This window comes from Oryctolagus cuniculus, chromosome 12 (assembly GCF_964237555.1).
Source record: "Oryctolagus cuniculus chromosome 12, mOryCun1.1, whole genome shotgun sequence".
Classification (NCBI taxonomy): Eukaryota; Metazoa; Chordata; class Mammalia; order Lagomorpha; family Leporidae; genus Oryctolagus; species Oryctolagus cuniculus.
In genome coordinates this window covers 21,133,644-21,150,190 of record NC_091443.1, presented here as the reverse complement: position 1 = coordinate 21,150,190, position 16,547 = coordinate 21,133,644, and the positions used below count along the sequence as shown (strand labels likewise).

General features: G+C 53.8%; 1 protein-coding gene across 3 annotated transcripts in view; it reads right to left on the bottom strand.

The window, feature by feature from the left end:
* Nucleotides 1-16,547, bottom strand: part of ATG14 (autophagy related 14) — a 62,986-nt gene that overhangs the window by 20,589 nt on the left and 25,850 nt on the right. For 2 of the 3 annotated variants that reach the window (XM_070053637.1, XM_070053636.1), the window contains exons 6-10: nucleotides 13,659-13,888; nucleotides 12,172-12,289; nucleotides 11,552-11,642; nucleotides 11,388-11,473; nucleotides 8,125-8,221 (exon numbers count right to left, since the gene is read on the bottom strand). In XM_070053637.1, coding sequence (XP_069909738.1) covers nucleotides 8,125-8,221; nucleotides 11,388-11,473; nucleotides 11,552-11,642; nucleotides 12,172-12,289; nucleotides 13,659-13,888 — 622 coding nt within the window. Of the gene's footprint in view, nucleotides 1-5,631; nucleotides 8,222-11,387; nucleotides 11,474-11,551; nucleotides 11,643-12,171; nucleotides 12,290-13,658; nucleotides 13,889-16,547 lie in introns of those variants that run through there. The other variant, XM_002718262.5, reaches the window with a different exon arrangement.

Genomic DNA, 16,547 nt, shown 5'->3' with positions numbered 1-16,547 from the left:
TGTGCCACAGTGCCAGCCCCCATTTTTTTTTAAAGATGATTTATTGTATTTATTTGAGAGAAAGAGAAAGGTCCTCCATCTGCTGTTCACTCCCCAGATGGCCACAATGGCTGGAGCTGAACCTATCCAAAGTCAGGAGCTGCTTCTGACTCTCCCATGTGGGTGCTGGGGCCCAACGACTTGGCCATCCTCGGCTGCTTTCCCAGGCACCTTAGCAGGGAGCTGGGTCGGAAGTGCAGCAGCAGGGACTTTAACCGGCGTCCATGTGGGATGCCGGCACTGCAGGCAGCAGCTTTACCCGCTACACCACAGCACTGGCTCCCATTCTGTGTCTCTTAATTGGGTAATTTAATCCATTTTAAGATAAAGTCTTACTACTGCCATTTTGATGCTTGTTTTGTAGGTTTGGTGTAATTGCTTCTGTTTCTTCCACTTAAAACCTTCCTTTGTAGTTAACTGATTCTAATAGTGTGTGTGCTTTAATTCCTTATTTTTGGTAAGCCTATTATAAATTTTTTGCCTTGTGGATACCACACGACTTAGAAAAAACATTTTGGTTGTGTGAAGCTATTCTGAAACAGTAAGTTGACATGCCAGAAAAGAGGCAAAAAGTACTAATAAAAGACTGTCATGGAACAGTGGGCTAAGCCGCCTCCTGTGACTCCAGCATCCCACACAAGCACCGGTTCAAGTCTCGGCTGCTCCACTTCCCATCCAGCTCCCTGCTAATAGCCTGGGAAAGCAGTAGAAGCAGCAGGTCTGAGTGCTTGGGCCCCTGTATTCACGTGGGAAACCTGGATGGAGTTTGAACCTTTGGCTTCGGCCTAGTCCAGCCCTAGACGTTGTGGCCATCTGAGGAGTGAACCAGTGGATGTTAAGATCCGTCTCTGTCTCTCCAAGTCTGCCTTTCCAATAAGTAAATCTTGAGGCTGGCGCTGTGGCGTAGTAGGTAAAGCTGCAGCCTGCAGTGCCAGCAGCCATGAGTGCTGGTTCGAGTCCTGGCTGCTCCATTTCTGAATCAGCTCTCAGCCATGGCCTGGGAAAGCAGTAGAAGACGGCCTGAGTCCTTGAGCCGCTGTACCCATGCAGGAGACCCAGAAACTCCTGGCTTCGGATTGGCTCAGCACCAGCCATTGCGAGTATTTGGGGAGTGAACCAGTGGATGGAAGACCTCTCTCTCTCTGCAACTCTGCCTTTCAAATAAATAAACCTTTAAAAAAAAAAAAAATGAAATCTTGAGAAGCATTCCCGGATGTCACGAGTGCAGCCTAGCTCACTGTGCCATGAGGCCTGCCTCAGCCCGCAAGGTTTCCGTTGCGATGTTGCAGCCTGGCCAGCAGACCCCTTTGTGTGTCTGCTGCTCTTTGGCAGCTTTGCGAATCCTTTATGTTGAGCCTTGGGAGCGGATTATACCCTGAGGTGGACTTTGTAGAGGTCAGACTGGCGAACTCTGACCTACAGGGACCCGGGTAGTTTTAAGTTTGGAATTTTTCTTTCAATGTGCTTTCTACCCCTTTTGCAATTCTCCAGTTCCTCTCTTGAATCTGAGGACCCCAGCTGTTTCTGCATCCCAGTGTTCCCGTAAGCTTTCCTCCTTCCTTGTTCTCCCCGACCCCTGCTTTCCAAATAGCTCGCTTAGTCTACTGATGCCTTCTATGGCCTTTTGAGTTTCACTCGGTGAACTTTTCAGTTCAAAAGCATTTGATTAAAAAATATTTCCATCTGTCAAGCTTGTTATTAGACCTACTTGAGTATTAAATATTTTCTCCATTAAGTTCCCAGAGCTTCCTTAAAATAGCTATTTTGAATTCTTCATTTGAGGATTTTCATATATCATTTGCTTGTCGAGTTGCTCACTGGCGTCTTACTTGGTTAGGTGAGGTCACAGTTCCCGAGTTTGCTGGCACGCAGTGTTGGTTGTGCAATGAAGAATTGGTTCCCTTCCAGGTTCTGTCATCTGGCTTTCTTTGTGGCTGTGTCTACAGAAATCCGAAGCAGTCTGTTTACTTTCTCGGAGCCTGTGGGTCTGCCCTATCAGCAGCAGATTTGTAGTTGCATCCTGTCTAAAAGGGGCCGCTCTCTTGCTGCAGGCCTCTTCCTGGGATGCCACACTGCCTGCTGAGACCTGTGCACCTTGTGGGCGGGACCAATGCCACACCGCCATGGGCTGTCTGCTGCTGAGGTGGACTCTGCGCAGGGCCACAGCAATGGTCCTGGCGGCCATGTGAGTTTCATCATCTGGAGCTCAGGGACTGCACGTGACACCAGGGCAGATCCAGAGCATCTGTCCTGAGATCTAGGGACAAAGACTTAGAACCCGCCCAGTGTTGGTTTTACCAGCCTGGTCCTGATATATCAAGACACAGTCTTCTGTGGTTCCTTGTAGTCACCCAGGCTGGGAGCCTGCTGGGTGACACCTGAGACTCCTGTCACCAGGCCCTGTGCAGGCCGGGGGTGGGAGTGGGGGCAGCGGTACACGTGTGGCACCTGCAAGGCTGGCGGTGATGGCTGGCGCAGTCAGCCTGTCCTCCCTGGGTGGGTCTCCCTTTCATGCCTGGGGAGGCCCTGAGGCCCTGTTTATAAGCAGCAGCCTCAGGGTAGAGGCCTGTGGGCTTTGTCTGGAGCAGCCTACTCCCTTGTGGCTCCTCTCCCTGGTCTTGTTCATCCGCATGCTAGAGGTTGGGGGAGGGGTGTGGAGTTGGTCCTTTGGCTGCCTGGCTGTAGGATGCACTCACTGGCCTGGGGGCAGGGGCGGTGGGGCCCTGCCCAGAACTCACTTTCATGACTGCTGTGGAACCGGCTTTCAGATTTGAAGTTTGCAATTAATTCCCCCTCCTTCCCCAAGTGGGAGGTGACTGTGGACTTGGAGGTAGGAGGGGTGACGTGGGCAGGATCAGTGTTTCTTTACTCAAACCAGGCACTAGGGCACCTGGCTTCCTGGGCCCTGGTGAGGGTGACTGGGCACTGTGTAGCATCCTAGTCAGCTACCATCTTGCTGTGCCCTCCCCCCGTCTTCCTCTGGGCGCCCCGGGTGAGGCCGATTCTGCAGCTGCAAGCATCGCCAGAGCGGCAAAGTGCTGAAGGCCATGCCCGCACAGAACCCAGCGTGTTCCCCTGGGGGTACTGGGCACAGTCGCCCGCCTCACAAGGCAAGTGCGGAAGTGCTGTCGCAGGGGAGGGGCTTGCGACTCTTCATTCTTCAGTCATCTTCAGGTTGGGAGGTGTCTCTTCCATCCACTTCCAAACCACTTGGCACCTTCTTACCAAAACCGAGGGTCACATCCGTTGCTCAGGCTGCAGAAATGCCTTGTGGGTAGCCTGTTTTTCAGACACAGGGAAACCTGCCGGGAAGGGTAGCCAAGTGCTTTCCTCAACATCAGGTGCTTCTTGAAGTCACACAGTGCACTCGGCGGCCGCCTGCTACGACTGCGGTGCCTAACCCAGGCTACAGCTGACAGAAGGAAGGTGCTTGGCCTTTGTCCGTGGTTTTGTCTACGTAAGTTCATGGTTTTGGTAGCCCCAGAGCATCACATGTAAAACACTCCAGAGCGGCTTCGTATAAAATCACCGGGATTCAGCGGCGTTCACCTCACCCAACACCCCAAACCGAATCTGATCCCTGCCCGAAGGACTGCACCTCTGAACACCACACTTGGACTGAGGTTCCGTCTTCCCAGGACCACTGACCTCAGACCGCACTCTTACACATGAGCCTTGAGGGGACCCCCAACTACTATCCCAGCCTAGTGCTCAGCGTACTGCACGGCCACACTGCAGAGGGGCTGGAGCAGAACAGCCAGTAGGAAGCTGAGGTACTGACGCCTTAGCCGCTGACGCCTTAACCCCTTTGAGGTCTTCAGTCAACTGGCCTCTCACCCATTTTTTATTTTCTGACTTAAATGGTTTATTAGGTGCGAATTTCAGGACATCGCCCGAGTTAGCGGTGCAGCTGGAGGGTACTGCGCCTTCTCCAGGCTGCACGGCGAGAACCAGTGTGGCCGAACTCGGGCCTGTGCCAAGGCCATGACTCGCAGCCTGCAGATGTCCGCCCCAGCATTTCCCTGTGCTTGTGGACTGCTGGCAGGATTTCTTCTGATGGCTTTATGGAATGGATTAATGATAACCTCAGAGGATCTGTGTGTGGAATCTTCTCCAACCCAGTAAGAATCCAGGACTCTCAGCTCCACAGTAGCGCCCAGCTCGTTCCTCGGCAGCAGACTGGAGGCTTCCTGATGGACAGGCTTGCCGTAGGCTGCACCCTTGGGAACTGGCGCTTGCGGCCACCGCGGCGCACGAGTCCTCTAGATGACATAACGTCTTTGGCCTTGTAGCCCAGCCTGTGCGCCTCGGTGGGTGGGGTGCCCTGTGCAGCGTGAGGCTGGAGTACTGCCAGCCACCGACCCGCTGCAGAAGGCGCAGCGCATCCGACTGCTGCTTTCTCTGTCGCTCCTGGAGGTGCTTGTGTGCACGCAGCCTGGCTCACCTGACAGCTGCCGGCATCGCCCATTTTCAGCACTGTGTTGTCAGACGCCGCCTGCAGTTCCTTCCGCTTAAAAAGGGACCAAAGGCCCCATCACATCGCCTTCCCCTGCCAGAATATCCCTCACCCCTTCCTCCTAAAGGCACAGCAACAAAGGTTTTTGTTATTTTTATTTATTTGAAAGAGTTACAGAAAGAGGTAGAGCCAGAGAGAGAAGTCTTCCACCTGCTGGCTCACTCCTCAATTGGCCACAATGGCTGGAGCTGCACCAATCTGAAGCCAGAAGCTTCTTCCAAGTCTCCCATGTGGGTACAGGGGCCCAGGGACTTGGGCCATCTTCCACTGCTTTCCCAGGACATAGCAGAGAGCTGGATCAGAAGTGGAGCAGTGAGGTCTTGAACCAGCGCCCATGTGGGATGCCAGCACTGCAGGCGGCGGGTTTACCCTCTATGCCACAGTGCTGGCCCCTCTTGCTGTTCTATCATTCACTTTATTCAAGGAAAGATGTCCCACTGGCAGCTTATGGTTTCAAAAGGCGTCACTTGATCTAAGCAGACTGCACCCTGGTCCAAGGCCTCTTCCCACCACACTCTTGGAACAAAGCTGGCGGCTTTCACACAGTTCCACAGCTCAGGCACAAAGGCTTGTCCTACAGCCCAGTTTCAAAGTTCCTGGAACAGTTTCTGGAAACAGCTTCCAAGTGCCCTGCCAACCACTGCTGACAAAGTTAACCTTGGCCCTTCCTACCTGCAGCAAGCAGGATGTGACAGTGGGGATGAGCAGTCTCCCAGCTGTGGCCCGCCAAGACCACAGGGCAGTAACGGGGACACATGCACCCCATGTAGTCCTCTCAGCCTGAGCAGGCCTCTCCAGCCCCGGCCTCTTGTCCTGAACAGGCCCGCTCCTTCGCCCAGGGTTCCGCTGTATGAAACCAAGTCGCTGTGGGCCACATGCATCAGATGATGGCTACCAAAGAGAGCCACAGCTTTAGAGAAAGTGTGTGTCTGGAAACCAGTTTCCCACCTCACCATGTTAATACCACCATGGTCCATCATGTGAAAAATAGTAATGGGCGTTTTCCTTGCAAACTGGAAGATCTAGTTCTTGCTTCCCTCAGCACAAAAGACAAGCCAGAGGCTGAAACAGCAAGGTCCTGTTAAAAGGTTTATTGCAGTAATACAATAAAAGTCTAGAAAACATTGGTGTGCCCCGACCTGGGCACAGGGCCCTCCCCGCAGCGCTGGCCCCACGCCCGGCCCGAGTCTGCGCACGAATCCCGTCCCTCATGCCCACTGAGGCTCTTCTTCCCCTTGACCTCTGGATGTGCAAACTTTTCTTAGTTCTATCCCGTTACAAGAAGGGGTCTCTAACAGACCACTGTAAGCAGCCTATTTGGTGCCTGTGGGTTTTCGTTAGCATTATCTTGTTTCAAGAAATGGAAAACAGGACCATGTCTATGGCTTTTGTTTCAAAGAAAAAAAACCAGCTTCCATTTTTTTCAAAAGCTGTTTACATACAGTTCTGGCACCTACATGAGATTCTTAAGGAGCAGCAATAGAGAGGAGGAAGAAACAGTGGTTGAAATGTGTATTTAAGACTATGTACAGGGTGGATCCAGTGCAAAATAATGAAACCCAAAACATTTCAGCGGTGTAAGCCAGCATGTTGGTGCTCGACCACCACAGGGGTCGCCCACCTCACCCTACATAAAGTGCCTCGAGTTGACATTAACAACAAAACACACCCCACCCAACCCCCAAATTCCCCACATCCTTGCAAGTTTGACTGAGTTACTCCCATCTGAGTTTGAGAGCCCCGGACACCCTTAGCTTCCCCCCACGCTCATGGCTGGCTCTGAGGCTTATTAAGAGAACCAGGGCTATTGTGCAGCTCAGCGGAAGTCAGTCTGCGAAGTCCCAGTTCCTGGGGGCCGACTCCTGCGCCTACGCCCTGCTTTCCGAGGGCCCGAAGCAGCGGCCGCGCCCAGCCGTCCAGGTCCCCGGGCACGTGTTCGAGTCTGCCACATCCACTTTCTGTGAACTCCAGAACTGGCCAGCAAAACGCAAGCCCAGCACTGGCTGTGTAAGAAGGCGCAAGGGGAAAAGCCTGGTGCCTCCCCGTGGAGAAAGCGCCCAGAGCCAGGGACCTTGGGACTCCTGAAAGGGACAGGCGCCCTCTTCTGCAGCTCCTCCCCAGCCTCTACCAAACACCGAATGTGTCAACAGCAAAAGCTACTTAGCACCTCAGATCTGGAGGCAAAGCTGGAGCCGTAACCATGACAGTGAGAACAGCTGGGTGGGACGCGCGCCTGGGTGATCTCTCTGCGGTCCTTTCATGCTAATCACACGAAGATGGAGCAGTAATTTTCAGGGGATTTTTTTTTTTGCAGTTATTGAAAATAAACTACTTACACATTTGTACATAATGCCTCTCAGGGTTTTCCTGTAAGATTGTCACTACGAGAAATGACAAGACACAGTAGCTGAAAATGATCTCTTGATGAGGGAAAATTCTTTGTCGCCAGCTTTCCCCGGGGTACAGCAGGATCAGCTGTAGGACCCTGCTCTGCTTTTCTGAGCGCAGGTCACGTCCTAGAAGCTACACCGACCCGACCCCTAGGGAACAAGCAAGCAGGGTGTTTTGCCTGCGGACACTGGGCCTGACCTGTGCCCGGCAGGCGATTAGCTTACCTAAGGGAAAGACCCTAAGGACTTAGTTTTGCTCATGGAGAGAAGTTCAACTTCAAAATGCACACGGTGCAGGGGGATGATCTGCCAGGCCCGGTAAGACAGGCTTGGTCGCCCTCGGAACACAAGAGACTCGGCTGCGAACCTCGAGGGTCTCTCCTGGTCTGGGGTGCGAGTCCTAAAGATGAGACCTTAATTTCTTTGGTGTGTGGTGGAGAGGGGTGCAGGAATGTCTGATGAGCCAGGACACACACAAATGAAATGATCCGTGACCACGTCAAGACCAGACCACCCTTCCCAAACAAAACCAAAGCCCTTCGTCTACCTGCCGAAGCTGACCAAGTTACAAACAAAGCCTGCTGGTTCTCTGCACCAAAAAAAGAAAAGAAAAAAAAAAAAACCAGGAAAAAAAATCCCGTTAAACAGCTTTCAAGTCCTAACAGTAAGAATCACTTCCTGTGGTTCACCAAGCTCTAAAACTTACAGAGCTGGGGAACCGTCGGATTCCTTCAACGGAGCGGCCACACCCACAGCTCCTCCTCCCCCCAGCGTGGGGCAGGGGAACAAGGCCTGTGGCCCCTGGGTTCTATTTACCATCCCAAGCAGGGGGTCACCAGCCCAGGTCCCCTGACAAACGCTGTCCCCCTGCTTCCAATGAACAACCGGTCGCTGCCTGCAGTTCCAGGCCCGCTAGCGTGCGGCGGAGACCTTGCCCGGTCCCAGGCTGCTGCGGCGGGCGCATGCGCGCTAGCGGTGGCCAGTGTAAGCCTTGAACCAGGAGGTCACGGAGGCGGCCGCGGACGAGATCATGCCGCCCGCGCTGCTGCTGGCGATGGGCGGGGACACCTGGGTGCTCTGGCTCTGGGACACCTCCACGGGCTGGGAAGGGATGTCACAGAAGCGGGGGCTGGGCAGGTTCTCCCAGTCCGTGCCCAGGTCGGTTTCCTCATCACTTACGTGCTCGTCCCCACTCTCCTCTGACTCTCCGGCGCCTCCAGGATCCACAAATTCCATGGACTCCTCGAGGTCAGCGCGCACTTCGAAGGGTCCCGACCTGCGTGCAGACAGTGAGGGCCCCCTGAGGATGCTCCCCAGGCCCTGCCCGGCACCACGCCCACCTACGCCTGCACCGCCCTCGCGCCACGGCTGCAAGCGGCTTCTCTTCCCCCAGGGGCGAACACGGGCACAGCGCCACACCTCCCGGCCATGCTGGCGACGCTGCATGCGACCTGGGCGGGGGCCCCAAAGCCTGTGCTCTCTACACAGCCGCACTGTGCACGCGGGGAGTGAACACGACATCCCCGAGACAGCACACGGCCTCTGGCCGATATTCAGCGCAAGAAGTCATGGTGGTACACAAAGTGCCACTCCCTGCCCCAAATCATAAAGCTCACGGGACTGCAGAGAGAGCGGTCAGCAGCCTGTGCACACCTGGCACAGGCCACCTTCACTGCCCACAATGACACAGCCACTCAGCGCGCTCCTCTGTAAGCGTGCACCATGTGTCCCCAAGGTCCCTACTGCCATGCTGTCTGCCAAGAACAGGAGCCCCTGCTCTGGCCCCCTCCCCCCTCCGGCCCACTCAGCATGCCCGGAGCCACACCTCCCGCGGTGGGCAGTCACCCCACCCCTCCCCGCTGCCGCCCCCGCGGCACAGGAGGGCTCAGCGGGTGTGGGGCTCCCCGGGGAAGGGCACTAGGGGAAGTTAACAGAGCTTAACAGGCAAGACAGCAGTGGCCCAGAGCGCTCCCGCATTCCACCGTGGCCTGTGGCCCAGAGGCCGAGCCTTCTGAACGGCCAGGCTGCCCAGCTGCCCTCCAGGCCCACACCACGCAGGCGCTGAGCCGGGGTGACCGGGTGAGCACCCTGCAGCCAGCCAGCTCCTCACCCTGCGTCCCTTGGCCTCTCCTCTCCCACCAGCTGCCTTCATCCTGACTCACCTTCACACGGAGCCAACCAGCCTGCTACAAGGCAGCCAGCAGGAACCCCGGCCACAGGGCACAATGCAGCCTTGCCCGCCCCAGGGAGCCCCCGTGCATTCCCGGCACAGCCCCATCCATCGTGGCAGCCCGGGTGCTCAGCACCACCCTCTCCCACCCGCCCCCTCTTGCTGGGCAGCGGCCTCCTAACCGGGCCCACTGAGCTCCCAGGGCCTTTGGAAAGGCCAGGCCGACCCAGCTGCCCTCCCAGCCTGCGTCAGTGCAGGTGCTGGTTGAGGCTGAAGACTACTCAAACGCTGACTCCATCTCCTTTGTGGGAGCTGCCTGTGTGAATTTTGTCTATTCTCAAAGACTGGCCGGCGCCGCGGCTCACTAGGCTAATCTCCGCCTGCAGCGCCGGCACACCGGGTTCTAGTCCCGGTCGGGGCACCGGATTCTGTCCCGGTTGCCCCTCTTCCAGGCCAGCTCTCTGCTGTGGCCCGGGAGTGCAGTGGAGGATGGCCCAAGTCCTTGGGCCCTGCACCCCATGGGAGACCAGGAGAAGCACCTGGCTCCTGGCTTCAGATCAGCGCGGTGCACAGGCCGCAGCTCACTGGCCACGGCAGCCACTGGGGTGTGAACCAACGGAAAAGGAAGACCTTTCTCTCTCTCTCTCTCTCTCCCACTCTCTCACTGTCCACTCTACCTGTTTAAAAAAAAAATTATTTTTCTCAAAGACTGTCTTCATTGGCTGAAAAGACTTCGTTACCTAGGCTGGATTTTTACTCCACTGTCTGTCGCGCAGGCTATAAGAGCTATCTACTGCTCGACTTTTCAGTCTGCTTAGGTCATGCTTGGCCACAGTCATGCAGTTTTTACAAAACGCAAAGTGTAACTCCTTTCCTGTGTGGTTTGCTTGGGAATTCCCTCCCCACCCTTGGATTATAAACACTGCCCTTCCTCTTAGTCATTTCAGTTTTTTCTAAGTAAGGTCTCTTATAGCATCTGGAATTTATTTTTGTGTATGGAATGTGGTATGGATCCAACCCCCCCCCCCGCCATGAATGCCCAACTGGCCCGATACTGCTGAGCTACGTTCCCCGACTGCCCAGGCCGCCCCTCCCCTGGGTTCTGCTCCCACACCCCCCAGGGTCTGTTTCAGAACTCTGAGCGTGCTCTGTCCCCTCCACACATCTGCGTGCCAACAGCAACCTGGCTCACCACTGGGATGTTACTTAGACAGGGGCCACGCCTGTGCCTTGTTCTCCTTTTTCTTCATTTCCCTGCAGACGGTGCTTCTAGCTACAATCAGCTCATCAAAGCTCCAACAAGCGTTTGTGCAATTCTGACCAGCCCGCCTTTTAGAAGTGGCATTGTTTCTTGGAGGAAGCCTTGGCATCGTAGAAATCCCCAACAGCCCTCGCCGCCTCCCGCCTTGAGCTCCCCACACTCCTCTCCAGAGCCTCGCAGGCGTGCAAGAAATACCAGACGGAGAGTCTCAGTTTTGCGTATCTTTTGTTAGGATTCTTGCTATGTAACTGATCATTTTGTTGCCACAGTAACAGGGCTCTTTTTTCCACTGCATTTTGTAACTGGCTGCTAGCAAATCAGACAGCAGCTGACTGCTGTGAGCTGACCCTGCATCATCGCCACACGCAACTGTCATCCTTAAAAGTCTCCTACTCTTTGGGTATCCGCTTCGATAACTCTACCTACCTACAATGATGTCAACTGACTGTCTCCCCAGTACCAAGATGCTGTGCCGCTCTTCAGACCTCCCCGGCTTGGGCTTGGTCTCCACAGCAACGGTCACAGCCCTGACGGCTGCCTCCTGGCTTCCTCCAACACCGTGAGTCACCTGTCATTACGCACAACTTCTCCTAAAGGTTAATGATTGACGGCCTCTATGAACAGTGCAGCTTTAGCTTGCTGTACGTCTTTTTCCTTTCTTGGGAGCTGCATCTCATCAGCTCTCACCTGGCATCTGCTCAGGCTGATCTACGCTTCCGCTTTCACCTGCTGAGGGGATGATGTGCCGCACACGGGGCGCCATCCTGAGCAGCCACTCCTTTGGAGCCAGCCCGACGTGTGCTGGGACCCTAGCTGCCGCGTTCCCGGCCCTGACCTCACGCTAAACTTCAGTTTCTCCCGCTCTGTGATGTGGGAATAACATGACTTACGGCATGTGAGGATGGCCCGCTGGCCAACAGTGTCTCCTCTGTTAGCTCTGATCACGAAGGAGGAATGACACAACCAGTCCCAGAAACAGCACTTTGAGAAGGCAACGAACACCCCTCTTACCTGCCCAGGTGTTCAGAGTTGGAGCTGACCAGGTACATGAGGTTCCTGAGGGTGTGCAGTGGTTGTAACTGATCTAAATTTACATGCTAGAAAAAGCGAAGAATCGATTACTATTTTCAACTGTATCAGCAGTTAAAAGTAAGCTCACAGCACACTTGCCATACCTGAGAAAAACAAAGATAAAGGATGTTTGTATTCAGTTTCTTCACTGCTCGGGTAAATTTCTGCTTGGTGAGATTTTCCCCACAGAATTCACTGTAAAACAAGCACACAATTTGTGAAGTCACTTTTTTGGAGGGAGAAGCTCCACGGTCTGTCTGTCGTTCACTTGGAAGGGTACCCTTACACACTGGAGTTCGGCTTGAGGCCCAGCGCTTCCCTAGGCAGTGCCCTTAACAGAAACCAGATAACCACAGACACTGCTCTCGGGAGAACGAGTTCACAGCGACCACATGCGGCACACACCCAGGATTCCTCCGTCGCACTCTGCCCACGCAGGTGGAGGGCGGAGGGAGGGCTCCATGGGACCTGGGGGAATGTCTGTCGTTGAAGATTTTTGAATTTTAACCCCTGTGGAATATCCTGGTTTTCCCCTTTCTTATGTTTTCAAACGAGAGAATTCTGTGGTCTTCTCGAAGCCTTCGTGTGTGACCTCAGATAACGAAACATTTGCAGGAATCTTTTGAAATAGACCTAATATTTCAGGCAGGCCTTTCCTGTCCTGACAGCACTTCCATTGAGGAAGACGCTCCGCCCCCCACCTCGCCCCGCCCCAGCTACTTGCCTGTTGCACAGCTTTTTGGGAAGGTTCACGTCTAGTATGTGAGACAGAATGTTGACCAGCTGGGTGGCATAGCACAATGCGGCGCTGATGGTGTAAGCGGGGTTACTGTGCTCCATGTCTGAAGGATGCAAACAACACGCACACACAACTTTAATTTCTGCAAAAACAGTCATGAACCAGGCTGACAGACGTGTACGTTTATCATTCCTGACGCTTTTACTCCCGACTTAACAGAAGCACAGGTAGAAAAGGACCAGTCTTGATGGTTTTTGGCCGGGCGGGATGTTACATAAGCACATAGGTTAAACGGGCTGGCATTGGCATAAATGAGATTAAAGGCCGGGGGGCCGGTGCTGTGGCGTAGCCAGTAAAGCCGCTGCCTGCAGTGCCGGCATCCCATATGGGCACTGGTTTAAGTCCTGAGTGCCCCACTTCCGATCCAGCTCTCTGCTATGGCCTGGGAAAGCAGTGGAAGATGGCCCAAGTCCTTTGACCCCTGCACCCACGTGAGCGACCCGGAGGAAGTTCCTTGCTCCTGGCTTCGGATAGGCGCAGCTCCCGCTGTTGTGGCCAACTAGGGAGTGAACTAGCAGATGGAAGACTCACTCTCTTTCTGCCTCTCCTTCTCTGTGTAACTCTGACTTTCAAATACATAAATCTTAAAAAACAAACAAACAAAAAGATTACAGGCCGAGTCACTGGGTCTGATACTGCATCATCAGACTAACCAATGCCTGACTTAGATGTCACCTCCTCAAAGAAGTCCCTCCTGATGCTACTGGCTCCTTCCGCGGCACCCACTCACTTCCTGCCCCCTTGGATCATTACTGTTTCCTGCCCTCCTTGCCAGAGGACAGTCACACCCATCTTGGTCACCTCTGCATCCCCAGTGGCCAGCACTGCGCATGACACAGGGCAGGTGCTAAGTGTTTGCTGAACGACTAAACGACAACCCTTCCCAACCAGAGACACTGCATGGGTTTGAAAGGTTTTTCCACTGTGTATTTCAGCCTTCACTTAGGACTGTGATGACACAGAATGCTACACAGTGAGCTGTTACAGAGCAGGGCGCGATACGCCAACACCACTCCTTTAGACAGTGAGGTCTCTTCACAGAAGCAAAGCAGGAATAGCCCTCCCAGTGAGGAAGCAGTCAGCAGACAATGGGGTGTTCCTCAGCCGTAAGAGGAGCCGGTCTGCACAGCAGCACGACACACCTCGGGAACGCCATGCTAAGTGCACGAGGCCACAGTGTCCGTGACCCCCTCTACTGAGAGGGTGTTCAGGACCAGCAGGCGCTGGGGGGAGTGTGACACTATGCCATGAGCTTCCCTGTGGGGAGATGACATGTTTGGGAGCTACACGGAGGAGAAGGTTACACTGCTGTGGGAGCACCAAATGCCGCGGAACTGTGCACTTTAGCAGTCGTTAACGCGGTCACCTACTCGGTGTACCTACAGATGCAACTTCAAAGAGTATTTCCTCACCAGGCCCCTGCGTCGTCTTTTTCTCTTCCACCCAGTTGTAGTAGGCAGAGTAGTCCCCGTTGTTGGGGAGGCCGATCCAAGGCCCAGTAATGCTAATGCTGGTGTCGCCGTTGTGGTCATCACACACCCAGCGGCCTGACAGGTAGGTGGTCCTCCGCGCTTCGGCGAGCTTGCTCACGGTGCTGGAGGTCATGGCGCTGTCGCTCTCGGAGGACACGTCCGCAGGGTCTCTGAAAAGCACAAGCCGCATACAGCAGGTAAGGCCGCCACCTGCAGTGCCGCCATCCTATATGGGCGCCGGTTCGAGTTCCAGCTGCTCCACTTCCAATCCAGCTCTCTGCTGTGTCCTGGGAAAGCAGTAGAAGATGGCCCAAGTGCTGGGCCCCTGCACCCACGTGGGAGACCCGTAAGAAGCTCCTGGCTCCTGGCTTCAGATCAGTGCAGCTGTGGCCATTGCAGTCAATTGGGAAGTGAACCAGCGGATGGAAGACCTCTCTCCCTGCCTCTGCCTCTCTTTCTCTCTCTGTGTAACTCCGACTTTCAAATAAATAAACAATTTTTTTTTTTGACAGGCAGAGTGGACAGTGAGAGAGAGAGAGACAGAGAGAAAGGTCTTCCTTTGCCGTTGGTTCACCCCGAAATGGCCGCCACGGCCGGCGTACCACGCTGATCCGAAGGCAGGAGCCAGGTGCTTCTCCTGGTCTCCCATGGGGTGCAGGGCCCAAGCACTTGGGCTATCCTCCACTGCACTCCCTGGCCACAGCAGAGAGCTGGGCTGGAAGAGGGGCAATTGGGACAGAATCCGGTGCCCCAACCGGGACTAGAACCCGGTGTGCCGGCGCCGCAGGCGGAGGATTAGCCTAGTGAGCCGCGGCGTCGGCCAAACAAATCTTTAAAAAAAAGAAAAAAACATACATGGAATTCAAAATCTTCTGCACCAAAAAATCTTTCTGTTTCCATGAGTGTTTTGAAATGCCCTGGCAGAGATAAGTTAACTGTTACCAGAGATGAGGATCCAACCAGCCCTGGCACAGGAGCACAGTGGGAGAAGATGGCCCCAGGAGCAAGAGCCCCAAGTATTAGGTTCTCAGCCTATTTGGCCTCAACACCTCTTCACGTGCTCTGGGTTAGATTACTGACATTTATTTGCATTAGAAATTAAAACTGAGAAAAACAAGAAACAGCCATGCTCCACACACACCATCCATCTCACCATACTGCAACTTTAAAGACGTGCACTCCTGATCAAGATTTTGATTTTGATTTTGACTGCCTCCTCAAGGACATTCTTAAGTGAAGCTGTTTGTTTTTTTTTTTAACTCCAAGTGCAAGGTGGAAAACAATGACTATTAATTAATACAGTTTGGAGTCTCTGCTTTGAACTTCTGAAGTGTGTCAAGGCACCAGAGTGGCTCTTGAGCCACTTGTACAAATCTGTTAGCATGAATATGAACTAGCTGGAACTGCACAGATTCCCCGAATGGGTGTCCCAGGCCCACAGAGGTCCGATGGCTACGGATGGCACAGAAATCAGAGATGAGGCATCACAGCAGGTACAGATGCGCAGAGTGGGAGAGCAGGGTGTCCTTGGAGAACAGAGGAGGTCTGCATGGCTGGTGTGGGATACACAAGGGAGGTGCCAAGAAATGGTGTGGAAGAGCAGGGAAGAGAACAGCAGAGCAGGAGGGGCCTTTGATGCTGCTCCAAGTTTAGGTTCTGTGCTCTTGGCCGGTGGTTCTCAACCTTTTTATCTGTGGCTGTAACACTGATATAAGGCATCCTGACTGGTTGTCACAGCCAAGCCTGGATCAACCTTCTTCTCATCGAGAAGTTTGAGGAAATGCAAACGGATGAGAAACAGTCTAAGCATAACTTTGAAACCACCAACTTAAAAAAATTACCAGCATTACATATAACACACGCTAAAAAGATGTTTATCAGACAGTAGAGCACAGAGAAGAAAGCTTCTCGCCATGCTGTCTCTTCTAGCACACGTGTGTGCATCCATGCACACACACAGCCTCACGTGCTGCCAAATGACAGGCATCCCTTCCGAGCAGTGAGTCACCAGGCAGCTGCCTTGCAGTGCAAACACAGCAGAGCACTCACACAAACGAAGATGGCTATGACGTCACTAGGCAATGTGATCTCATGGGGCCATCATTATGTGCGTGACTGGTCCCTGATGGGTCAGAGGGCACATGACTCTGTGTACAGATAATGTGTGTGTGTGACACAATCAAGAAATGGAAGCAAAGCTAAGTTTATTTTGGTGCAAAAAATTTTGGGAAATTCATGCATGGGTTTTGATGACATGCATTTTCCATGAACTTTGTGAAGATCTCTGAGTATGTGTATCTTTTTTTTTTTTTTTTTTTTAATGAAGATGCACTGGGGCCAGCGCCATAGCATAGTGGTAAAGCTCCTGCCTGTGTCACCAGTTGGAGTCCTCGCTGCTGCACTTCTGATCCAGCTCTCTAGATGCCTGGGAGGGCGGCAGAGGATGGCCTAAGTCCTTGGGCCCCTGCTCCCATATGGGAGACCTGGAGGAAGCTCCTGGCTCTTGGCTTCGGCCTGGTCCAGCCCTAGCTGTTGCAGCCATCTAGGGGGTGAACCAGTGGACTGAGGATCTCTCTATGCCTTACAAATAAATGTTATAAAATAAATAAAGATTTATTTATTTGAAAGGCAGAGTAACAGAGGGAAATACAGAGATATCTTCTGTCCACAAGTTCACTCTCCAAATGGCCAACATGGCCAGGGCTGGGCCAGGCAGAGGCCAAAAGCTTCCCCTGGGCCTCCCAAGTGGGTGGCAGTGGTCCAAGGACTTGCATCATCTTCGACTGCTTTCCCAGGACTGAAAGTGGAACAGACAGGACACGAACCGGC